This window comes from Bubalus kerabau, chromosome 14, assembly GCF_029407905.1.
Source record: "Bubalus kerabau isolate K-KA32 ecotype Philippines breed swamp buffalo chromosome 14, PCC_UOA_SB_1v2, whole genome shotgun sequence".
NCBI lineage: Eukaryota > Metazoa > Chordata > Mammalia > Artiodactyla > Bovidae > Bubalus > Bubalus kerabau.
Window position 1 is genome coordinate 17,556,099 of NC_073637.1, and position 21,322 is coordinate 17,577,420.

Sequence of the window (21,322 nt, forward strand, 5' to 3'; positions counted from 1 at the left end):
TCAGGATTCTCCCCGTCCTCCACTCTGCTCTTTACAAGTTGTGCCATGTGTGCCCAGGAGAGATGGGACCACGTCTGCAGCGGGGCTCCTGCCTAGAACCCTTCACTCCATCCACTCAAGGGGCTCTTCAGAAAAAAATGAGCAGAAGTCAAAGGAAATAAGAACCTGTAGTCCTGGGCTGCTTTACTGTTTCTTTTTCAAATTGAACTTATTTTAATTAGAGGAGCCAAAATAAGTAGTTCTGGTAAATTATAATGATAACCGGCTTTTATTTATAGTTGGTTAAGCACTACATACATAGATACACACACACAGACACACACACACACACACACACATACAATCTCATTTAATCTTCATCCAATAGATATTATTGATTCCTATTCTAAAGAGGGGGAAAAATGAGGCTTTAGAGAGATTAAACCCATGGTTCCTAGCCTGGGAAGTGGCAGAAAAAGGACTTCAAATTTTCAGACTTCAGATCCTAGACTGCTAACCAAACACTGAGCTGGGGAAGCAGCCAGGACCTCCACTGTGGGGTCTGCCCTTGCTTTGGCTCCAAGGAGCCACGTGCACATGGAATGCCTTTTTGGTTCCTTGCTGTTGCAGGATTCACCGGCTTTCAGATTTCAGTCAGTCCCAACGGGCCCACCTTCTGTTTCCCGCGACACGACTGGAGGCTGAAACCCTGCTTCATTCAGCCTGATCCACACACACACAGCAAGGCTGGCGGAACCTTCCTTTGGCGGGTGAAGGCTGGGGGACAGAAACATGAATCTGGCCTCCTTGCCAGTGAAACAGGGACACTTCCAGGGAAAGAGTAAAGAGGCTCAGACTTGCTTATACGGATGGGATGAGATTGCAGTTAACAGTGAAGAAAACTTAAAGCACATGCCTGAGTGGGCCCAGAGCATGCCCCCTGGTGGGGGGCGGGGCAGGACACAATTACATGGAAGAGATGGTCATTGTCACTCATCCATTCAGCACTGTTAGGCACCTGCCACGTGCCAGGACAGGACCAGAACGTCAAGATGCAGTGCTGAATTAACAGGCAGTCTCTGCCTCGGCTGAAGGTTAGGGCCTGGGAGCAGGTGCCTGGTTGACACTGGGAGACGGGTAGGGACTGGAGGTTTAATGAGATCAGCCTGAAGAGATGTTTTCTCAAGGCAGACCTCAGTTCTATGATGTCTCAGATCTCACTGGATGGTTCACCCTCCCTATGATGGCCACTAGAAACATTGCTCTAAGCCCTGGAGTTCACTGCCCAAAGCCTCAAAATCACCCCCCAGGCAGAAAGACCTAAAATCATGTCCTGTGAAGATACAGCTTCACAGCTGGAAACCGCCCCTTAGGGATCCAAAGGCTGCATGTGATAAAGGGAGAGAATCCAGGAATTAGAGCCATTCTAAGGAGACAAGGGGCTTCCCTGGTGGCTCAGTGGTAAAGAATCCACCCACAATGTAGGAAACGCAGGTTCAATATCTGGATTGAGAAGATCGTCTGGAGAAGGAAATGGCAACCCACTCCAGTATTCTTGCCTGGGGAAATCCCATGGAGAGAAGAGCCTGGCGGGCGACAGTCCATAGGGTCACAAAAGAGTCGGACATGGCTTAGGGACTAAACAACAACAGGCAGACATGGAGCAAAAGCCCGGGCTGGGGGGGTCGGTCCTCACATCATAACATCCGGGCACCTGAGAGGTGTAAAAGGCATGGCATCCCCGAGCCAGGCACGCAGCCCATGCACTACACACATGCAAACGTCAGGGTCCTGGGAGCCTCACAGTCCAGCGGGTCTGGGTCTCGCTGGGTGTCACGCTTCCTTTCCAGGGCTTGGAAGCCTCTGTGTGGGCGCAGCTTTGGGGGGAAAAAAATAACCCTAACTCTGCTTCTCTCATCCTTCCCTTTTCTGTGTACACGTCTGTCTCTCTCTCTCTGTTGCGTGACCTTCCCCTCCCCTGCCCCCGCCCTCCCCCATCTTTTTATTTTTTACGGATGTTCTTTTTTGGTGGCACGTGGTCCCCTCGTGTGGTCCCTCCCCTGCTGCAGAACTCGTCCAGCTCAGCCTCCTCCGAAGCCTCGGAAACCTGCCAGTCGGTGAGCGAGTGCAGCTCGCCCACCTCGGTCAGCTCAGGCTCCACCATGGGCGCCTGGGCGTCCACGGAGAAGGTGACCGGCTGGGGTCCCAGCCTCTCCCCCCACACCCCTCTGCCAGCTACTTCCCACACAGTCGCAGAAACCCAGAAACTCAAAATCTCCACCAAGAGTAGACCCTCTTGGGACAGAGGGAGGGACAAGACTGAGGGATTTTTCGGGAAGGGGTGCCTGGCTCCTGAAGCAGTGACCTTGCAGTCATCAAGAGGGAGAGGAAGGGGTATGGGGAACTTGGAGGTGTGAAGGCTTCTTCCCAGGACATGGATGGTCATCCATCTTTCCTCCTCCCCCTCCCCCGCACCCCACCCGCCGTGGCCACCTCGTCACCTTGTCGTTGGATGTGACATTCCACCGCGTCAGAGGCTGTGTGCTTTCCCGCCTTTTCGTTTGCAGCCCCCACTTTTTCGCCCCAATTTAGAATCTGCTCCTGAACACTCTGATGATTTGGAAACCTGGAACGAACAGCTTCAGCTGATGGTGTTGAGTTTTGAAAGCTGCATAATGAGATGAGCAAATCACCATCACTATGAAATTATTAGTGAAATAATCGAAGACCATTGAGCACTGGGACACCGATCATTTCCATACAATTCTAAAAGTAGATATTTTCCCCCACTGAATGCTTGGTGTCAGATAAACGTGCATTCTTTGCACCATGGAGCTCTTCTCTCGCATCATGGACTGTCCATGAGCAGCAGAGTCCCTGATGTTTATTTGTAAATACTCAGGTCTCCCCTGTCCCTTGAATGTCAATGCCGTCTTGTACCTCCACGCTCATCCTGTTATATTAATTTTTTTTCCTTTTTTCCTCCCCTTTTTTTTGTTTCCAGTTGTCTAACGGGTTTTCTCACTATAGTTTATCAAGTGAGTCCCATGTGGGGCCCGTAGGGGCGAGCCTTTTCCCTCATTGCCTGCCCGCCTCCCGCCTGCTCCCTCGGGTCACCTCTGTCCATCTTCCAGACTACGCTCATTATTACACCATTGGGCCCGGCATGTTCCCGTCATCTCAGATCCCTAGCTGGAAGGTTTGTGTCTCTCCGCCCTCTCCCCCCTCCCTCATTGCCTCTGTGCTCACCCCCCTTCTCCCCCTACAATTCTCACCCCGATTCTCCCCTCACCCCCTTCCTCTCACACTCTGCCTTCTTCCCCATAACACCTCCTCCCTGAGTAAATTCTCCCTGGGGGAGAACCAGAATCCAGCAGGCAGCTCTGAGACAGAGCTGTCCACACGGAGCTGGGATTGGAGGGGCTGCCTTTAGGAGACACCAGTTAACCCTGGTTAGACCCCAGTAGACCCAGATGGAGCACGGTGGGGATGTTTGGTTCCAAAGTGTACGTCCCGGTTCTGCCCTCCTGGGGGATTCCTGAGGGAGTTGCTGATATAGAGGACTGTGTACCCCACACTGGTCCCCTGAGTCCCTTATCGGGCCATGGTAATAGAACCATGCCTCCAGATAGGTTTTGGCTTTTTTTTTTTTTAAATCTTCAAAGTAAATGCAGACTTTATTTTTAGTCTTAATGGTTTATATTAAGACATATAAACCAATGAACATTGCTTTAAAGCACTAAACATTGCTTTAATATACAAACAAGTTTTTATATTATTTCCTAGCAAGTACAATTGATGCCCAGAGGATATTTTGAGAGGACCCTAACTGGAATAGTAGGCCCCTAAGCAGCCTGCATTTTGAGCAAGTGGTGCACACCTCTCAGACTCCTCAGAATCCTTCTTCCAACCCAGGGGCCTTCCCTGCCTCTGTGAGGACCTCAGATGGCACATCCTCAAGTGCCCTTTGGGGCTGCTTCCCTGAAGTGAGGTTCAGCCTCAGGAAAAGTGTCTGAAGTTCCTTTAGTGCCCCCTGGTGGCCAGGCTATGCAAGTGCGATCAATTGAGCCCATAGGCCAGGGTCTTCCTCAGACATCAGGCCTAGTCCCTGGAGATGTCTTTCCACTGGCTGGTGCCTTTAGACACCGCAGGCATTTGGTCAGCTGTTTGGTGGCTGTAAGAGTCTCCCCCAGGCTCCCTGCCCAGTTTGTGTGTTTTCTGTCTTTGGGCAGATATGAGAAAGGAGAGGTACCCAGGGGGTCCCCAAAGGACTATCCATTCCCTTCTGCTAGCACTGGGTGAGGGGAGAAGGGGCTGCTGGCCTGTCCCAGTGTGAGCTTCCTCTGCGGGGACCAGCCGCCTTCCGTGGGTGGGCAGCTGTCTGGAGGGTTCTCTGGCCTCCAAGTGGAGGCCGAGGCCCTGGTACCTGACCACGCTTGCTCCACTCAGGACTGGGCCAAGCCAGGACCTTATGATCAGCCTCTCGTGAACACCCTTCAGCGCCGCAAAGAGAAGCGAGAGCCAGACCCCAGCGGAGGAGGCCCCGCTGCAGCAGGAGGTGCCCCCGCTGCTACCGAGGAGGCCCAGAGGCCAAGGAGCATGACCGTGTCAGCCGCCACCAGGGTGACGCTCTTGTTTTCTTTGGCTGGCCGGGGCCCTCCACACCTGGCCAGGGGCCACGTGCTGGCCGGCAGCTGGAGGGACCTGAGCCCTTTCCCCGACTCCCTGGTCTATGGCATTTAGAAGGCCCCCAGGGAAGGTCTCATATGGGAGTTAGATTCTAGAACTTTCTAGAGCCTGGGTAGGGCCCAAGCAGGCTGACAGCCTCCTGGGCTCACAGACCCAGTGGTGGTCATGGGAACAGAGTAGGAGTCCAGTCAAAGTCCCATTGGAAGAGTAGAAAGGCTCTGGGGTTATCAGACAGGGACTCATAGCCCCGGGGTCTCGTCTCTTTCCTCCCACCTGCAGCCCGGGGAGGAGATGGAGGCTTGTGAGGAACTGGCATTGGCCCTGTCTCGGGGCCTCCAGCTGGACACCCAGAGGAGCAGCCGGGATTCGCTTCAGTGCTCCAGTGGCTACAGCACCCAGACCACCACCCCCTGCTGCTCTGAGGACACCATCCCCTCCCAAGGTAGGAGGCAGCCTAGGCTTTCCAGCCGGGCTTCCTGAGCAGTGCCAGGTGAGGACGGGGGGCCCTCCCCGCTGGGAGGAGGCAGAAGTCCGTCCAGACACCATCAAGCATCTTGGAATTCTTGGGAGGGGATCCATCTGTGATTGTTAGGTAGCTGCCATGCAAGGAAGTGGCCAGACTTTCACAGCTTTGCTTGTTCTTCACCTTCAGGGTTCAGGGCAGTTCCCATATGAACACAAGATGCTGTTAATGATACTGTATCATTTGTGTTTGGCACTTTGTAGTAAGTACTCTGGGCTTCCCTGATGGCTCAGAGGGTAAAGAATCCACCTGCCAATGCAGGTTCGATCCTTGGGTCAGTAAGATCCCTTGAAGGAGGATGGCAACCCACTCCAGTGTTCCTGCCTGAAAAATCTCACGGACAAGGTTGCAAAGTCGGACATGACTGAGCGACTAGATAAAAACAGACTAAGCACTTTATTGTCCCATTTATTTGTCACAGCCACTTACATAACATGTATGCATGCTCACTCAGTTGTGTCTAACTCTTGGCAGCCCCATGGACTGTCGCCCACTAGGCTCCCCTGCCCATGGAATTCTCCAGGCAAGAATACTGGAGTGGGTTGCCATATTCTCCTCCAGGGACTCTTCCTGACCCAGGGATCACACTGTGTCTCTTGTGTGTCCTGCACTGGCAGGCAGGTTCTTCACCACTGCGCCACCTGGGAAGCCCATGTGTATATTTATCCTCATTTTACATACTTGGAGACTGAGGCCCAGGGTTCACACAAGTAATAAGCAGAGCTAGAGTTTGAATCTAAGATCTGTCAAGAGTCTGAAACCCAAATTCTTAACCTGTTCCAGCCAAATTCTCTATGAACCCACCTCTCTGATCCCTCTCCCCAGACAGCCACAAGGCCAGCATGATGGCATTCCAGCCACTAGGAGAGATCTGAGAGTTGGCCAAGCCCATTGGCAGTCCTTCATCCAGGTCTCTCAGACAGTGGGTCTCAGTGGAGGACCGTCTTTCTCCCCCGAGGACACTTGGCAACATCTAGAGACATTTTTCGGAGAAGGCAATGGCACCCCACTCCAGTACTCTTGCCTAAAAATCCCATGGGCGGAGGAGCCTGGTAGGCTGCAGTCCATGGGGTCGCTGAGGGTCGGACACGACTGAGCGACTTCACTTTCACTTCTCATTTTCATGCATTGGAGAAGGAAATGGCAACCCACTCCAGTGTTCTTGCCTGGAGAATCCCAGGGACGGGGGAGCCTGGTGGGCTGCCATCTATGGGGTCGCACAGAGTCGGACACGACTGAAGCGACTTAGCAGCAGCAGCAGCAGAGACATTTTTAGTTGTGACAGTTGGAGGGGGTGCTACTGGCATCTGGTAGACAGCCAGGGATGCTGCTAAACATCCCATAATACAGCCCAAAGACCCCCGCACCCTGCCCTAGAACTGACCTGGCCCAGATGCCAGAGTGCTGCTGTTCAGAAACGTGCTCTGAGGTGTTCAGGCTGGACGCTTTTCCCCTCCCACGTGACCCTGTGTTGGGAGAGGAAGTGAGCACACTGCACTGATGGAACCTGTCTTGTGCATAGTTTTCAGAGACTCGCTGCCAGTTCCGTTGTTTTTCTAGTCTTTGCACGAATGGGCTGATCATGGGGGAGGTCTGTATGGTCCATGTGGGGTTTGTTTCTCATATTGCATTCTAGGCTGGAGAGGCTATTTCCTCCTTTCACCCTCTTTACTCCTCCCAGAGGTTCTCGGAGGCAGCCAGTTTTGCATCCTTCCCAGCTCAGCGGTATCTGAGTGCAGGCCTATTGTGTCCAGCACTCTCTGGTGCTCAGGGCTCCCTTGGTGAACAAAATGACAATCCCCGTCAAGGAGTTCTGAGATGGTGGGGGCCTGGAAACCCAGGGAGGCTTGGGGTGAAGTTGTGGGTGAAGTGCCTGGCCTCTGGGGCCTTCTGTCCTCCCAACGCAGAGAATGAAAAAGCACAGCCACCACCTTGGAGATTTCTAATCGGATCCTATAATCAGTTTCAGATTACGATTATTTCTCTGTAAGTGGTGACCAGGAGGCCGATCAGCAGGAGTTTGACAAATCCTCCACCATCCCGAGAAACAGCGACATCAGCCAGTCCTATCGAAGGATGTTCCAAGCCAAGCGCCCGGCCTCGACCGCGGGCCTTCCCACCACCCTTGGACCTGCTATGGTCACCCCAGGGGTTGCAACTATCCGACGGACCCCTTCCACCAAGCCTTCTGTCCGCCGGGGGACCATAGGAGCCGGTCCCATCCCCATCAAGACACCCGTGATCCCTGTTAAGACCCCCACGGTCCCAGACCTCCCTGGGGTGCTGCCAGCCCCTCCAGATGGGCCTGAGGAGCGGGGTGAGCACAGCCCAGAGTCGCCGTCTGTGGCTGAGAGCCCTCAAGGTGTCACCAGTGTGCCCACCTCAATGTGGAGCGGCCAAGCCTCCATCAACCCCCCTCTTCCAGGCCCAAAGCCGAGCATCCCCGAGGAGCACAGACAGGCGATTCCAGAAAGCGAGGCCGAAGACCAGGAGAGGGATCCCCCAAGTGCCACTGCCTCGCCAGGCCAGGTTCCAGAGAGCGACCCTGCAGATGTGAGCCCGAGGGACGTCCCGCAAGGAGAAGACATGCTGAACGCCATCCGAAGAGGCGTGAAACTGAAGAAGACCACGACAAATGACCGCTCAGCCCCGCGCTTCTCTTAGGCTCTCTTAGGCTCACAAGAAATGTTGCCAGTGGGGAATGAACTGTCTAATTAATAAGACCTAATTTGTCTTGATCCATTCCAATCTATAATCAAAAGATTTTGTAGGCAACTCAGAACACAGCTCTTTTGAAAGTACACCTTTAGATAAGAATTAAAAGCAACATACGTAACTGACATAACCTTGATCTTTTAATTTGTAAATATCAACAGTTTTCTTTCTGCACATTTTAATCTTAAGTTTCCCTTTTGATTTTTCTGAAGGTGCCAAATTCCATTTAACTTTTTTACAAGTCTTTGTAAAATTTTAAATGCATAAGGGCGGGGGGAGGTCGGGCAGGGGAACCACAAAGTTAGTGATTTCAGAAGAAAGGATAACTATACTTAGCTTTTTTTCTTTTGTTTTCCTGCAAGCTTTTGTAGATGCATTGTAGTAGTCTGGCTTAGGAGCAAATTCAAGTTATTTTAATGTACAAACAAAATGGATAAGGAGTAAAAATCCTTATCCAAGCAAACTACTTTCGGGATGAGAAATGCGGGAGTCAGTTGATGAGCAATATCTGGAGTGAAGTAACTCTGGAAATGGTAGACTGTGTTGGGATTGGGGGGAGGGTCGGGGGAGGGGCACACCGTCAACATAGCCGATCCTGTTACGTTTAAGGGTAGCCTCGTAGGTTGAATTTCTAGTAGCTTCATGGTAAATGCATCCGAATAAGCCATACTGGATTGCAGTGTTTGTTTCTGTAGGGTGTTTAAGGACTTCCTTTCTCCCACGATTCCTCCTGACTGCACACAGCACCCACCTCCAGTCCTGTGCATGCGGCCGCCACCCGGTAGACATAGAACCCCCACTTCAGTTACTCGTCTGTTATACCTACTTTCATTGAGTCCAAATGCATCCAAAATGGTAAGGCAGTTTTAAAAATGTGAAAACATTTAAAAATGATAGCAGGGAATTCTTAGATATAGCAAATGCCTTTTACTTAACTGTGCCCAGCAGGCTGGGTGCGTTGAAAAGCCCAAATATTTTGAAAGAACTCGAGCGGATTTAACAAGGGTAACCAGCTTGGAGTCGAGCAACTTGCCAATGTGTTTACCAGTCTGGGGGCTTGTTTTTCTTATCTTCTTTTAAATAAGTGGCAGTTAACTGGCTTCATACTAAACATTGGAGAGGAGGATTTCTTTCTTGTCACCTGGAATCTGACCACTATACTGTCCTCTTTTTTATATTCTAGGTAATGTTTTTTGGAATGGATTTCTGTCTTTTCTTTTTTAAGTGAAAGTTAAATTTGTTATAATGCCCATCCCCTAAAGCCAACAGAGATTTGTAGATTTAAAGGGATCACATTTGGGGACTCTATCGGTGTTTTTTTTTTTTTAAAAAAAAGCCAGCCTCTTAGTGGGGTCAGTTGAAAGTGCTCATTTGGGACCAAACCTCTCAAGGAGAAAGAGCCTGGCAGGTCCCCCAGGGCCTGCAGATCTCTGTTGGTGCTAAGCTTCGGCTACATACTCTTATGCTTTAATACATAACTGCATTGGATGTGAAAGAAACATACCTGTATAGTCACTGTTCTATATATTAACATTTAACACTGCTGTGATCGCTCAAGGACATTTTATGTTATGGCTTTAAAGCAAAGGCATGATGATTAGAAACTATTTAAGCTTTTTTTCTTTGAAAAACAAGCTCCTTTTACAGAATCTAAGCAACAGTAGTGCCTGTGGTTTAGCCCACCAATCTTGACGACTACAAGTAGCTGATGCATTGTGCAGATGATGCTTGAGATGGTTTTTGCAAAAGCAGAAATCACTGCAAGGTAATTACGTTAGATAAAAGTGGTATTTTAAACCTTTGAAATAAATGGATGTAACTGTACCTTGGTACAGCTTTTCACTTGTTTAGTTTTTAAACGTTAGTATAATCTGAATAAATTTAATATAAAATGTTGCCAAATTCAATGTAGAAAGAATGTGACAAAACGCCTTGGGTAGTTCTGTTTGTGTTTTTGCATATTGTAAAAGCAGTGTCACAGCTAAAAATAAAGAAATTGTTTCTAAAGGTAAATTATTGTGGTTTAGTTGCTAGTTTGTACTGAGAGTTGACCTCTCCCTGTGCAGTTTTTTGTTCTAAACTTGTATAAATAACACTTGTGTGACTGTCTCCCTTCTACCTTGTAACAGTTGCTTCAGCCTACATTATAAATAAAGAACCACTAGAAAAAAAAGCCCTGCATTTCAAGTCTTATTAAAATTTAGGCTGAGGTCTTGGTCAAATGTTAGAAGATGGGCTGAAACATTTCTGTGCACCCTAAGAACATTTAGTTGCCTGACCTAAGTGTTAGGTTCCAGTGAGTTTAATGTTAACAGTTCCAGTGAGTTACTAAGAACTGAAACTAGCAGGGTTTGGTTGAATTTCTAAAATGGCTTTACCTTTATGAAAAAAAACAAAAAACTTCATTTCGTTTTTGCCACCCTTACCTTTGTGTCTGCAGACAATCCAAGCTACAGTAGAGGAAGCAAAGCTGGGAAACTGCCTTTGAAATGACTGTCACAAAAGTGCCGTTCAGATCAAATGCTTTAACCCCAGCCACCAAACTCCAATCCTGAGAACCCCATAAACTGCATGCTTATTTGCTGAATGTGTGCTTCTTAAAAGTGGTCCCTTAATCAAACCTAAAATTCCATGAGTGGAATCTAGGACAGAAAAGTTATCTTACACCCTCACTACTGGCATGCTTTCTCTTAGCCTCTTATGCCTTCTACTCATTACAGCTGAGTGAAGCCGTCAACTCAGGTTTATTCAAGTAAATCTTGTATCTGGTTCTGCTGTGTAGTTTTCCCTTGATAGCATATTTATCAATATGACTTAATGGGGAAGAACAGAACACATCTGACCGACTACATTTCACATACTTTTCTTTATATGTGTAACCGCTAAGAAAAGGAGAGCGGCCCAGTCGCCTGGCATGTCACTGCTCTGAAGAACACGTCAGTCATACAGGTGGAGTTATTTTATTAGGGCAAGTGTGTGTCCCGTTAACTCATCTCACTCGCGAGTGTGACCATGAGGCATCTTCCTCTCTACATGGGCCGCTCCCGGGGTCTGGTCACGATATGCCACCACAGAGGGGGCAAGTCACCTTGCTTTCGGGCTGGGGGCAAAGCTTCAGTTCGGGGACCACCAATTGGGGTTTCCTCCTGCAGCTGCTTCACCTAGAAGAGAGGTAAGGAAGAACAATTAGAAAAGAAGTCGAGCTGACGGTCCGACCTCTGCTGTGGAGCGGTGTCAGCGTTGTTTCTACTGTGTCACTTGACACTCTGATCCTCACTATAGAAAAGGGTTGTTTATACAGAACTGCATTATTTTTATGCCCATATTTTAACTCGGATACAAAAGCTGTTCTCCTTCAAGGTTTTCCCATTCTTAAAACAGCAAAGCTGAGAACAAACCCTCCTACCCTACCGCCTACTCATTAAGCGAAACCCTGACAATTACTACTCCAAGTTCCCCTTGTTATGGCCCCTTCACCTCACCACCCTCCGTGTTCTCGTGTCTCTGCAAAGTGGTCTCCAAAAGCACTGTTAAGAAACCTCCATTTGAATACACTAGGGATGTTAATTTAAAAGCCCTCCAAATAGCAATCAGGTACAAACGTGCTCAGTCCTGCCCTCTGCTGCCCAGCCACCCCTTGTTCCAGCGAACCTCCGAGACCACCACTGCCCTAACAGAGGAGGAGACCCAAGGCACCCACATTCCAGAGCCATGATTTTTTGAACCTCCCTACAGAAAACCAATTCTGGGTTGTGGCAAACCTGGGCTGCAGGACATGTGCTGTTTAACAATGTCGATGGAATAAGTAAAGGAGGAAAGTTTTGGGGAGAGGTTACCAAAGCGGTCAACTGCAGAATGAATCTGCTGCTCTCCATGAACAAACACACCTCAAGTTGCCAAATGCTCACATACTACTTGGAAAACACTACCCTCCTTGATCACAAAATCATGATTTCAAGTAACCCAATATCCCAGTAACCAGTGGCCTCTTCCAGCTCATTTACTTAAAGGCCCCTTGAAAATAACTTCTTGAACTCATAGAGGCTACCAGTTCACACGTTCTCCCACATGACTTGCCCTTCTCTGCATGAGTCTCCTGGGTACCTCCCTACTTGATCCAGCTAGACTACACTCCATCACAAAAATCACTCCCTATGGAGTAAGTTCAATTCCTTGTCGCTCTTGACAGAGAATAGCCACACCGTCTACCTGCAGGCCTGCACCCGTACAGCTTAGTATTACTAAAGAGAAAAAGAAATTCTGCAACAAACTGGAGTCACAACGCATCTATTCCCAGGCTCACATGGGCCTTCAGCACCCCATAGCAATCTTCCTGCTCCTCTCTAGCAAGCTCATCCTCTGGCCCATGATTATCACACCCTTTCCATGTTCTGCAAACATGCTTTGCCCACTCCCTGGCTTTTCCTTACTTCACTTAAAAAAGAGAAGCCAGCACATGAAAGTCTGTCATTTCCCCATTATCAAAACTTCTAACCCAAAAGTATTTACCTACAGCTTCTGTCCAATAAGAATGGAGGAAGAATCCCTTCTCCTTTCAAAGACCCCCACACAGGCTTGGAATCCTTAAAAATTTTCCTTCTGTACCTGTTCCATCTCAATTCGGCATTACCAGACTCTCCCTCACCCCAAATCTCACCAGCACATATGCATTATTATTTTAAAAGAAAGTAATCTCTCGGTCTCCAGTTACTGCCCCATTTCTTCATTCTCCTCAGCAAATGTTCAAGAGCCATCTCTCCCTCCTGTTTTCTCCTCCTCAGCTTCCAATCAATCTTTGTGTGACAGGTAAGCTCAAGTCAGGGCCACTACTGCCCTTTCTGTAACTAACACCTTTCGACCTTATTTCCAGGACTCTAGTCCACGTCAAAGATGACTGGCCCTGGCCACTATTCCTGAAACACTTTCTCTTGGATCTAAGGATCTCAAACCTTTCTGTGGCTCTCCGCCAGCCTCCACTTAATCCACTTCCTCTGCTGTGGAGAGGGAACTGGGAAGAGGCCCCCTATTCCCCCTTCTGTGGCTTTTAAAACAATTGATAACGCCCCCATTTCTGTTCTGAGCCCAAATCTCTCCTCTGAGTTCCAAATCTGCACATCCAAAGTCACCCTCTGACACCTGCACCAGATGTCTCACAGCATTCTCAGCTTTAACATTTTCAACATTTAAAACTGAACACCTGATTGTCCTCTGGCATCTGTTTTCTCTTCTCTTCCCTATCTCAATAAACACCACCACCAAACTCCACATGCTGAAGCTTAAAACCTGGAAATCATTCTTGATTCTCCCCTGTCCTTCACTCCACACGGTCCCCTCACCCCAATCCAATCCCTCTCCACATCCCTGCAAACAATATCCTGGAGCTGCTTCCTTCCACACCCACCGTACCCATCCTAGTGCCAGCTGTGTAATCTCTGGACGAAACTACTGCAATAACCCAGACCGGTCTCCTCCCTTCTTCACACGCCCTCTCCAATTTATTTTTTCACACTACAGCAAGACTGAATTTTTTAAAATAAAAATCAGGGCTTCCCTAGTGGCTCAGTGGTGAAGAATTCACCTGCCAATGCACCAGATACAGGTTCAATCCCTGATCCAGGGAGATTCCACATGCTACAGAGCAACTAAGCTCATGTATCACAAGTATTGAGGCTGTTCTCTAGAGCCTGGGAGCTGCAGCTACTGAAGCCGACATGCCTTCGAGTCCACGCTCAACAACAACAAAAGCCACCGCGATGAGAAATCTGCAAATGGCAACTAGAGAGTATCCCCTGCTTGCCGCAACTAGAGAAAAGTCCTCATAGCAATGAAGACCCAGCACAGCCAAAAAATGAGTACGTTTTAAATACATATATAAATCAGTCATCATGAGTGGAAAAATACCCAAGGTGCTGGTGGAGAAGGTTAAAAGATTATAGAGTAGAGGAAAGTCAAGCAAAGGATTATGGAGGGGAAGAAGGAAAAGTAAAATTAAAGAACAGAAAAGCCCGAAGACCAGAAAACACGTTTAACCTATTTCTAAGGTGGTTGTAAATGTTGTATTGAACACAACCTGAAAGAGAAAGTATAGGCAAGACTCACCTCCCGCTCCCAGCTCTCCCTCCGCAGTTTCTTCCACTGCTCTCTCTTAGCAAAGTAGTCAGGATACATCGCCTTTTCCGAAGGATGCCAATCATCTAAGCACCACTCGGGAACCTGTCAAGAGGGGAAATCACAGCGTCACTCCACAGAACACATTTACATGTCACAGGGAGGGCCTTCTCAGGAGACAAAAATCAATGCATTTTTATAACAATTCTAAGTACCAGACTTGCTTCTGACACTAAGCCGTACAGCAGAGGACCAAAATAAAGGACAACACCTTAGACTGAAACAACCTACGGCTGAAAAACAGCAAGATCAGTCCAAAGAGAACTGGGATCGTCCCTCCCCTACCCGAGCTCTCTAAACATCCAATGTGGCTTTACGTTATTTGGAAATACCACTTAGAATACTAAGCATCAATTGAAACTGCTTAACTTCAAGATCCAAAAATGAGTTATTTACCCATTCCTTAAGGACTTTCCTTTGTCAAAGAGTTTACTGCAAGACCCTGGCTCTGAGTTTGGAAAGAAAAGTCTTGATGGCATCTGGGAGAGAGAAAACTTGACACTGAAAAAAATGTGTAACTGTCAGAAAAGAAATCTAGCTGCCCTTAAAAAGGCGAGTGGTTTCCAGGGCTGAGGTTTGAAATTCGACACACCTGTGGTCCTCACCTACCTTGTAACACTCGTATCTCTCATAGGCGGTGCCCCCTGGAGACTCAGGGAAGATATACGGCTGGGGATGCTGACCATGCCAGAATTCTTCCTCTGCCTCCCTCAGCAGCTGGGTGGCCTTCACCATGTCCTTTTCATTCTTATGTTCATCAAACCGGGCTCTCAACAAGCAGGCAAAGTACCGGTATTTATCCCTTAAACCAAAATGGTTTTGGAGATTAGAAACGTAATCTACTCGATTGGGCAGTAGAACTATCTGACAAGAGGCAGTACTTCCACTAATGCCTCCCAGGTGAGTATTGCAACTTCCCAGCCCCTCCCCGGACCCTGTCAATGGAGCGGCCGCATCATTATGACAGCTTTCTTGGCAGTCCCCCTCCAAACACCAGCAGCAAAAAACTATTGTAGTAATAAACACAGCCTATTAATAAACACAGCCTAACCTCTTTCCTCATCTCCTCTATAGGAGGATCATTCAATTCATTGAATGACAACTTACTGAACTTCCTCCTACCTTGTTCTAGACACTGATCTAAACTCTGGACACAGACATGTGGAAGGCAGATATTAACACGGTGGCAACAGTGTGGCTCAAAACAGACCCGGGTTCAAATTCTGAATTTGACACTAGCTGCATGACCTTAGGCAAGTTCTGGTCAGGTTCCAGAAAGTGTTAGTGAAACTGTTCCTCAGTCGTGTCTGACTCTTTGCAACCCCATTGACTGTAGCCCACCAGGCTCCTCTGTCCATGAGATTTTCCAGACAAGGATACTTGAGTGGGCTGCCACAGATGCAGAGATCATTTATGGGGCTTAAAATTTTTTTTATTAATTTTTAAAACAATAGCTGATTTACAGTGTTGCATTAGTTTCTGGTGTACAGCAAAGTGAATCAGTTATACATACTTTTCATATTCATACATATACTTTTTCATATTCTCTTCCATTATAGATTATAAGATACTGAATATAATTCCCTGTGCCATACAGTAGATCCTTGTTATAGACAATAGTCTGTATCTGCTAATCTCAAACTCCTAATTTATACCTCCACCCCAACTTCCCCTTTGGTAACCATAAATTTGTTTTGTCTGTTTCGTAATTAAATTCATTTGTATATTTTAGATTCCAAATATAAGTGATATCATATTAGTCTTGTCTTTTTGACTTACTTCACTTAGTATAATCATCTCTAGGGTCATCCATGTTGCTACAAATGGCATTATTTCATTCTTTTTTTATGGCTCAGTAATAACAGGGCTTTGATAATACAGGCCATAGATAATAAGGGTCTGAAGCAGGCCACAGTGACGGATGGTGACAGGAGAGAAACATTTAGACTACAAATTTATGAGAGCAGGCTATGGAGTCAGATTGCTTAAGACTGAATCTTAGCTCTGCAGTTACTAGCTGTGTGATCTAGGGTAAATTACTTAAAGTCTTTAGGCCATGGGTTCTTCCTCCATTAAAGTGTTAATAACATTATCTGTATCTTCAGGCTGTCCTTAAAGATGTGATAAGCTAAAACATATGAACACACTTCACACAGTGCTGGGTACATCCTCAGTGCTCAATGTCAACTACTAATATTATTACAGTGGGATGAGAATTTACAAAAATCAAGGTCCAGTTGTACATGGCATATAAGTATGTATGTGTATGACTCTGGCAGAGGGGTAAGTTTTGAGCACCTGAAAATAATACTAAGACTTAAAGCTGAGTGACTATATTACTAGTAATGCCATTAGCTGAGACAGGGAATTTGGGAAGAGTCAAAATGAGGTAGTGAAAATAAAAATAAGTTCAGCTTCAGAGCACTGTAGGTAATCTAACAAATAGTTGGAAATACTGCTCTAGAGACAAGTCCCAACAATAGATGAGGCTGCACAGTGTATATACAGCGATAATCAAGCATCTAGGATGGACCCATGCAGAATAAATAGCACTGTGAGGGCAAATGGAAGAAAAAAAATATCAGGAAAGTACAGAGAAAAGATGTTAGGAGATTTAAAGGAACGCTGAGTTAGTGTTATCATGGTTAACTACATTTATCCTTTCCTCCAAGGCTAATATTAACATTCCCAGATGTAGTTCAGCACTGCCTAAATTCTTGATGGCTTGACTTCCTTCATCTTATAAAACTGATAATTCTCTATGCTGTTTACATATGTCCATCTTTCCCAATAATCTATAAACTGCAACAGCTGAGAAAAAAAGCCTTGTTAATATTTATTTATTCATCAGCCAGCATAGAACCTGAACGGCAAATTCTGACATGAATAAAAAAACTTAGGAAAGTAACGAACCCTACAGCCTTGAACCTGGCCATCCTGCTGCCTAGCAAAGAGAAGTAAGCCGATGACTTACAATCATCCCAAATATATAAAATCTGGGCTTCAGGGATGCCCTTCACAGCTTTTTCAGACATACTCAGTTTCCTATTGCTTAGATGTTTTCCTCAGAAGCCCTTCTCCTTAGACTAGGTTTGAGGATTCTGCCAAGGGAGTAGAGCCCCTGCATTCATACATCTTGGGTTGTTACCCCAGCACGCACTGCACTTAGATCACAAAAATCCATGTTTTAAGACTGGGTTCTAAAATTGTGTTGTAAGACTAGTTCCAGATGGACAAGAGAGGAAAAGAAAAAAATTATGTGGGAGGTAAAGAATTATGTGGGATGAAGCTATGAAGAGGAAAGCTGATGGGGGTGGGGTGGGGGTGATGATGATGCTTTAGAGTTAAGACACCTGAGTTTTAATCCTGGCTAGGCCACTTACCAGCTGTAGGGCCTTGAGCAAGTTATTCTCTTGCCTTTTCTCATCTATAAAACAAGGCTAAATCATCCCTAACTCCCAGAGGTGCGAGAACTAAAGAAAAGAACGCACTTGTTATGACTGCCAATATTAGGAACGCGGTCACGAATGGAAGCTATTATTGAGTGAGCGCTGGAGGCACAGCAAAGTCCATCTGTGGTACTTTCTTTCTCTTGTTATGCAACCCTCTGCGTGGGTACCGCGTCCGTTTTCCTGATTAGAAAACCGAGGCCCGAGCTAGATAAACAAGTCTTCAAGGTCTTCCAGATGTGGGCGATGAATTCCGCATTCGAACCCGGGTCTAGAGGCGGGCTTTGGGGGCGAGGAGCCGCGTTCCCACCCCGTCCCCTAAGTCCTTGAGCCGCCCGGTACCAGGGCCTCTCGGCCTCTGTGGGAGCCCCCGGGGTCACCTCCCCGCACTCTGGGTCCCCATCTCCCACCTGTGGATGCACCATGATTCCAGGTGTCGCAGCGCCCGCTTATAAAGCCGCAGCACCTTCTGCTGGTGGGTCAGATAGGCGGCCGACGACAAGAACGCCATGACAGCCGGCTCACCTTCAGCGGCCCTGGGGGCTGCCGGGAAGCCGGATGTCAGCGGCGAGGGGGCGGGGCTGCTGGGGGGCGGGGCGATAGATGGACTTTTCCGCTTCCGTCGAGGAGAACCTGGGGCTGCAGTCATGAGTCGTTTCAAATTCGTGGGTAAGCGTTTGCCAGGATATGGGGCATTTCGATTCCCGGGCATCGCGCACCGCTGCTAGAGGGCCCAGGACGTGAGCTCTCCAGCTCTTTGCCGGGTTGAACGTGCACTCCGCGCAAGAGGGCGCGGGGAGGCCTCTGGGTGCTGGTAATGATCTGGTGCTCAGTCTGGGTGCTGGCTTCACCGGTGTACTTACTTGTGAAAATTGACGAACTTCGCAGTTATGACTTGTGCTCTTTCCAATATGTTGTATTCAATAAAAAGAAAAAAAGAACAACTACTGAAAAACTCAAAGCCAGACTTTGTATTCGCCTCTAGCCTACGTGCACCTCCCACCCCTTCCCGCTTGTTTGGCGGAGAGGAGGATGGGGTATGGCTTCGAGGGACGCGTTCACTCACTGTATTCGTATCATAGTTCATATCACATTTACTGAGCGCCTCTGGTGGGCCAGGCATCGTCCTAGGAACACAGATCTGTCCTTAATCTGCTGGCATCACCATCTGGTGGGGAAACTGGAAAACACAATGGGAAGAGAAGCGAGTTCTGTACTTGGCAAGTACACTAACCATTCAGCATCGGTAGAACAAGAGAGGAAGAATTCGACAGGAACTAAAGGAGTAAGCGTATTTAGTACCAGGCACTCAGGAAAGGTGGGGGGCGGGGGCGAGGGGAGGGCACGGATATTGTGAGAGCTAGGATTGGAAGGCTGACGTGGGACTTGAATGTGTTGCTGAGTTTAATTGTACTGTGTATAGAGTGGAGGTTCACTGGAGGCTTTTGACAAGGAGCATACCTTAAGCAAATCATTGGATGCCAGTTTCACATTGGGAGCCTTGGGCTGTGGGATACAGCAGTGGGTAAAGCAGGGCATGTGCCTTCTTTGTGAACTTTCTAGTCACTTGAAGTGGGAAAATGACAGCTGTTGTGTAGGTTTGATAGGTCACAGGGAGAGGCAGGGAAGCATATCGGAACTTCAGCAAGGGCATTGGAAAAGGGAGAGAGAAATGGGGGAGAGGTACAGATGCGGCGTTTAGTGGCTGAGAGTTTACAACAAGTAAGGGAGAGTAAACATGATTCAGGGTTGGGATAAATACCTCAATATGAAATGGAAGCCTGAAGTGGGTGGGAGATGTAAGGAAATCCATTTGGATTAGGTAAATCTGAGAATCTTACAGGACATCAGGTGGAGACAGTTACTGGTCAGTTGGAAATGTCTTGCATTCAAAGAGGTTAGGATTATAAACTTAGATCTAAGAGTTGTTTTGGGCAAAATTTTTTTTATAAAGATATTGTGCTAAGTATGTGGAATTATAAAGAATCTAGTGGTACAGTTAGTTTTCAGGCTGGAGAGGTATGTACAGTCAAAGCAAATGCAGGGGAGAGTGTTTAAGTGGCACCTTAAAGTGCCACAAAAGAGGTTTCTTAAAATACTGTGGGAGAGCCTGGGGTGGAGTACAGGTAGGTCCTCAGAAGTTGTAGACACTTTGCAGGTGCAGTGTCTCTCGGCCTCTTTATTACAATCTGTGATATAATTGATGGGGTAGATGGGGTGAGAGCCACCGAAACCCTCCACAAAGAAAAGGAAACACACTTTTTAAAAGTTCTGTGTTTGTAATAAAAACTTAATCCTTGCCTTGAGTTATGTCTCTTTAATCCCTTCTCTAGCCTCCAGAGTGGTCTGTATAAAAAAGTCAGCTACATGTTTCTTCTGCTTCAGATCTTTTAGTTACTGTCCTCAGCATAGTTGAAGTGCCTTAACATAGCATTGCAGAAGGAAATGGCAGCCCACTCCCGTATATTCTAGCATGGAGAATTCCACGGACAGAGGAGCTTGGTGGGCTACAGTTCGTGGCGTCGCAAAGGGTCAGACACGGCCGAAGCGACCTAGCATACAGAATAGCATACAAAGCCTTTCTGTGGTCTGGCCCTGCCCGCTTTTCCAACCGTATCCTTTTTATGCTCTGTAAACACTTGGAGGTGTTGTTTCTTCCTTCTGAAAAGGTTTTAGAGTGACAGTTTGGGACCATAATGTCCCTTCTGTCTCTGATATCCTCTTGCCTGGTTGATTTTTACCTACCCTTTACTTTACCACATTATTTTATAATTAAAATACTTATGTATCTGCCTTTCCCATTAGTCTACACTCTTTTAAGGCAGATACTTCGTGGTATTTGTGGTATTTGTCTTTGTTTCCCAGGGGCTTATTTAGTACAGTGACTGTTCAGTGGAAGTATGAATGAGTGGGTAAAAGATGTGTAATTTTAGTATAGGTGGTAAGAAAATTGATAAAGGAATCTCAACCAGATAAGCTAGAAAAGACTTCTTACAGAAGGTGGGTTTAATTGAAACATTTCTTTCTGTATGCTCTTCATTTCCACTCTCCAGGGGTAAACAATGTTTAAAGTTTATATCCTTCCATAATTTTTAAATTTATACAGAGACATAAAAATAGGCAAACATATCAGATGTGTCTTTTTATAACAAAAATGGGATCATACTAGGCATTCTATCTTTGTTATGTGAGTTTATTCCATGCTGTTTAAAAAGTTCTGCCTATGACCCACTACACAAATTTCTGCCTATAGTATTCATGAGCAATACTTTGGAAAACAACCTGTTAGACCCATGGACAGTTGTTCCATGAACAAGCTTTACATGTAGCAGTTGCATGAAAAATTACACCAGTGGAGGAAGTTCCCTGGTGGTCTAGTGGGTGGAATTCAGTGCTTTCATTGCCATGGCTGAGGTTCAGTCCCTGGTTGGGCAACTGAGGTCCCATAAGCCAAACGGCATGGCCAACTTTTTTTTTTTTTAATAATAGAAAATTAAACCATGTTATAAAAGCAACCTTAGATTTTTATTTAGGACAGCTGACTATCCCCAGGTTGTAATCCTACATTACCCCCTTTTCAAATTGCATAACCAATGGCTGCCTGTGTTTCTAATCTGGGGAAGGAGGGCAGGAAGCAGAAGTATTTGTGTTTTATGGGAAATATTGCTCCCTCCTAGGAGACACTTCAACATTGTATCTTAGGTTATACTTAAGACTAATTTCTGTGACATTGTCTGCATATCATACCACAAGTCTTCTCAATCTGAATAGCAATAAGAATCTATACTTAATCATTGCA

General features: G+C 47.0%; 3 protein-coding genes across 29 annotated transcripts in view; 2 read left to right on the plus strand and 1 right to left on the minus strand.

Moving 5' to 3' along the window:
• Positions 1–10,079, plus strand: part of MTSS1 (MTSS I-BAR domain containing 1) — a 165,119-nt gene extending 155,040 nt beyond the window's left edge. For 18 of the 22 annotated variants that reach the window (XM_055545825.1, XM_055545830.1, XM_055545826.1 and 15 more), the window contains 4 exons: positions 2,984–3,178; positions 4,429–4,602; positions 4,948–5,110; positions 7,155–10,079. In XM_055545825.1, coding sequence (XP_055401800.1) covers positions 2,984–3,178; positions 4,429–4,602; positions 4,948–5,110; positions 7,155–7,855 — 1,233 coding nt within the window. In that variant the 3' untranslated portion in view covers positions 7,856–10,079. Of the gene's footprint in view, positions 1–2,048; positions 2,169–2,983; positions 3,179–4,428; positions 4,603–4,947; positions 5,111–7,154 lie in introns of all 22 variants that reach the window. The other 4 variants (XM_055545847.1, XM_055545848.1, XM_055545835.1 and 1 more) reach the window with 2 other exon arrangements.
• A 771-nt stretch (positions 10,080–10,850) lies between these two features.
• Positions 10,851–18,091, minus strand: NDUFB9 (NADH:ubiquinone oxidoreductase subunit B9). The gene is made up of 4 exons (XM_055545874.1): positions 17,934–18,091; positions 14,684–14,876; positions 14,006–14,119; positions 10,851–11,067 (listed from the first exon to the last, which is right to left on the minus strand). The coding sequence occupies exons 1-4, from the start codon at positions 18,032–18,034 to the stop codon at positions 10,936–10,938; spliced, it is 540 nt and encodes a 179-aa protein (XP_055401849.1). The 5' UTR covers positions 18,035–18,091; the 3' UTR covers positions 10,851–10,935.
• Positions 17,500–21,322, plus strand: part of TATDN1 (TatD DNase domain containing 1) — a 32,182-nt gene continuing 28,359 nt past the window's right edge. The window contains exon 1 of one of the 6 annotated variants that reach the window (XM_055545868.1): positions 17,500–17,652. Coding sequence is in view for 3 of the 6 variants with exons in the window: in XM_055545864.1 (XP_055401839.1) it covers positions 18,033–18,192 (160 nt within the window). In the remaining 3 variants the exon portion in view is untranslated. Of the gene's footprint in view, positions 17,653–18,021; positions 18,193–21,322 lie in introns of those variants that run through there. The other 5 variants (XM_055545872.1, XM_055545871.1, XM_055545864.1 and 2 more) reach the window with 5 other exon arrangements.

Excerpts from the sequence above, each read along its gene's own strand:
- NDUFB9 (XM_055545874.1), bottom strand. The coding sequence starts at position 18,034 with ATGGCGTTCTTGTCGTCGGCCGCCTATCTGACCCACCAGCAGAAGGTG. Across the intron at positions 14,120-14,683 it reads AGAGATACGAGTGTTACAAG|GTTCCCGAGTGGTGCTTAGA; the intron begins GTAGGTGAGGAC and ends CCCTCTTGACAG. Across the intron at positions 11,068-14,005 it reads GGGAGAGCTGGGAGCGGGAG|GTGAAGCAGCTGCAGGAGGA; the intron begins GTGAGTCTTGCC and ends CCTCTCTTCTAG.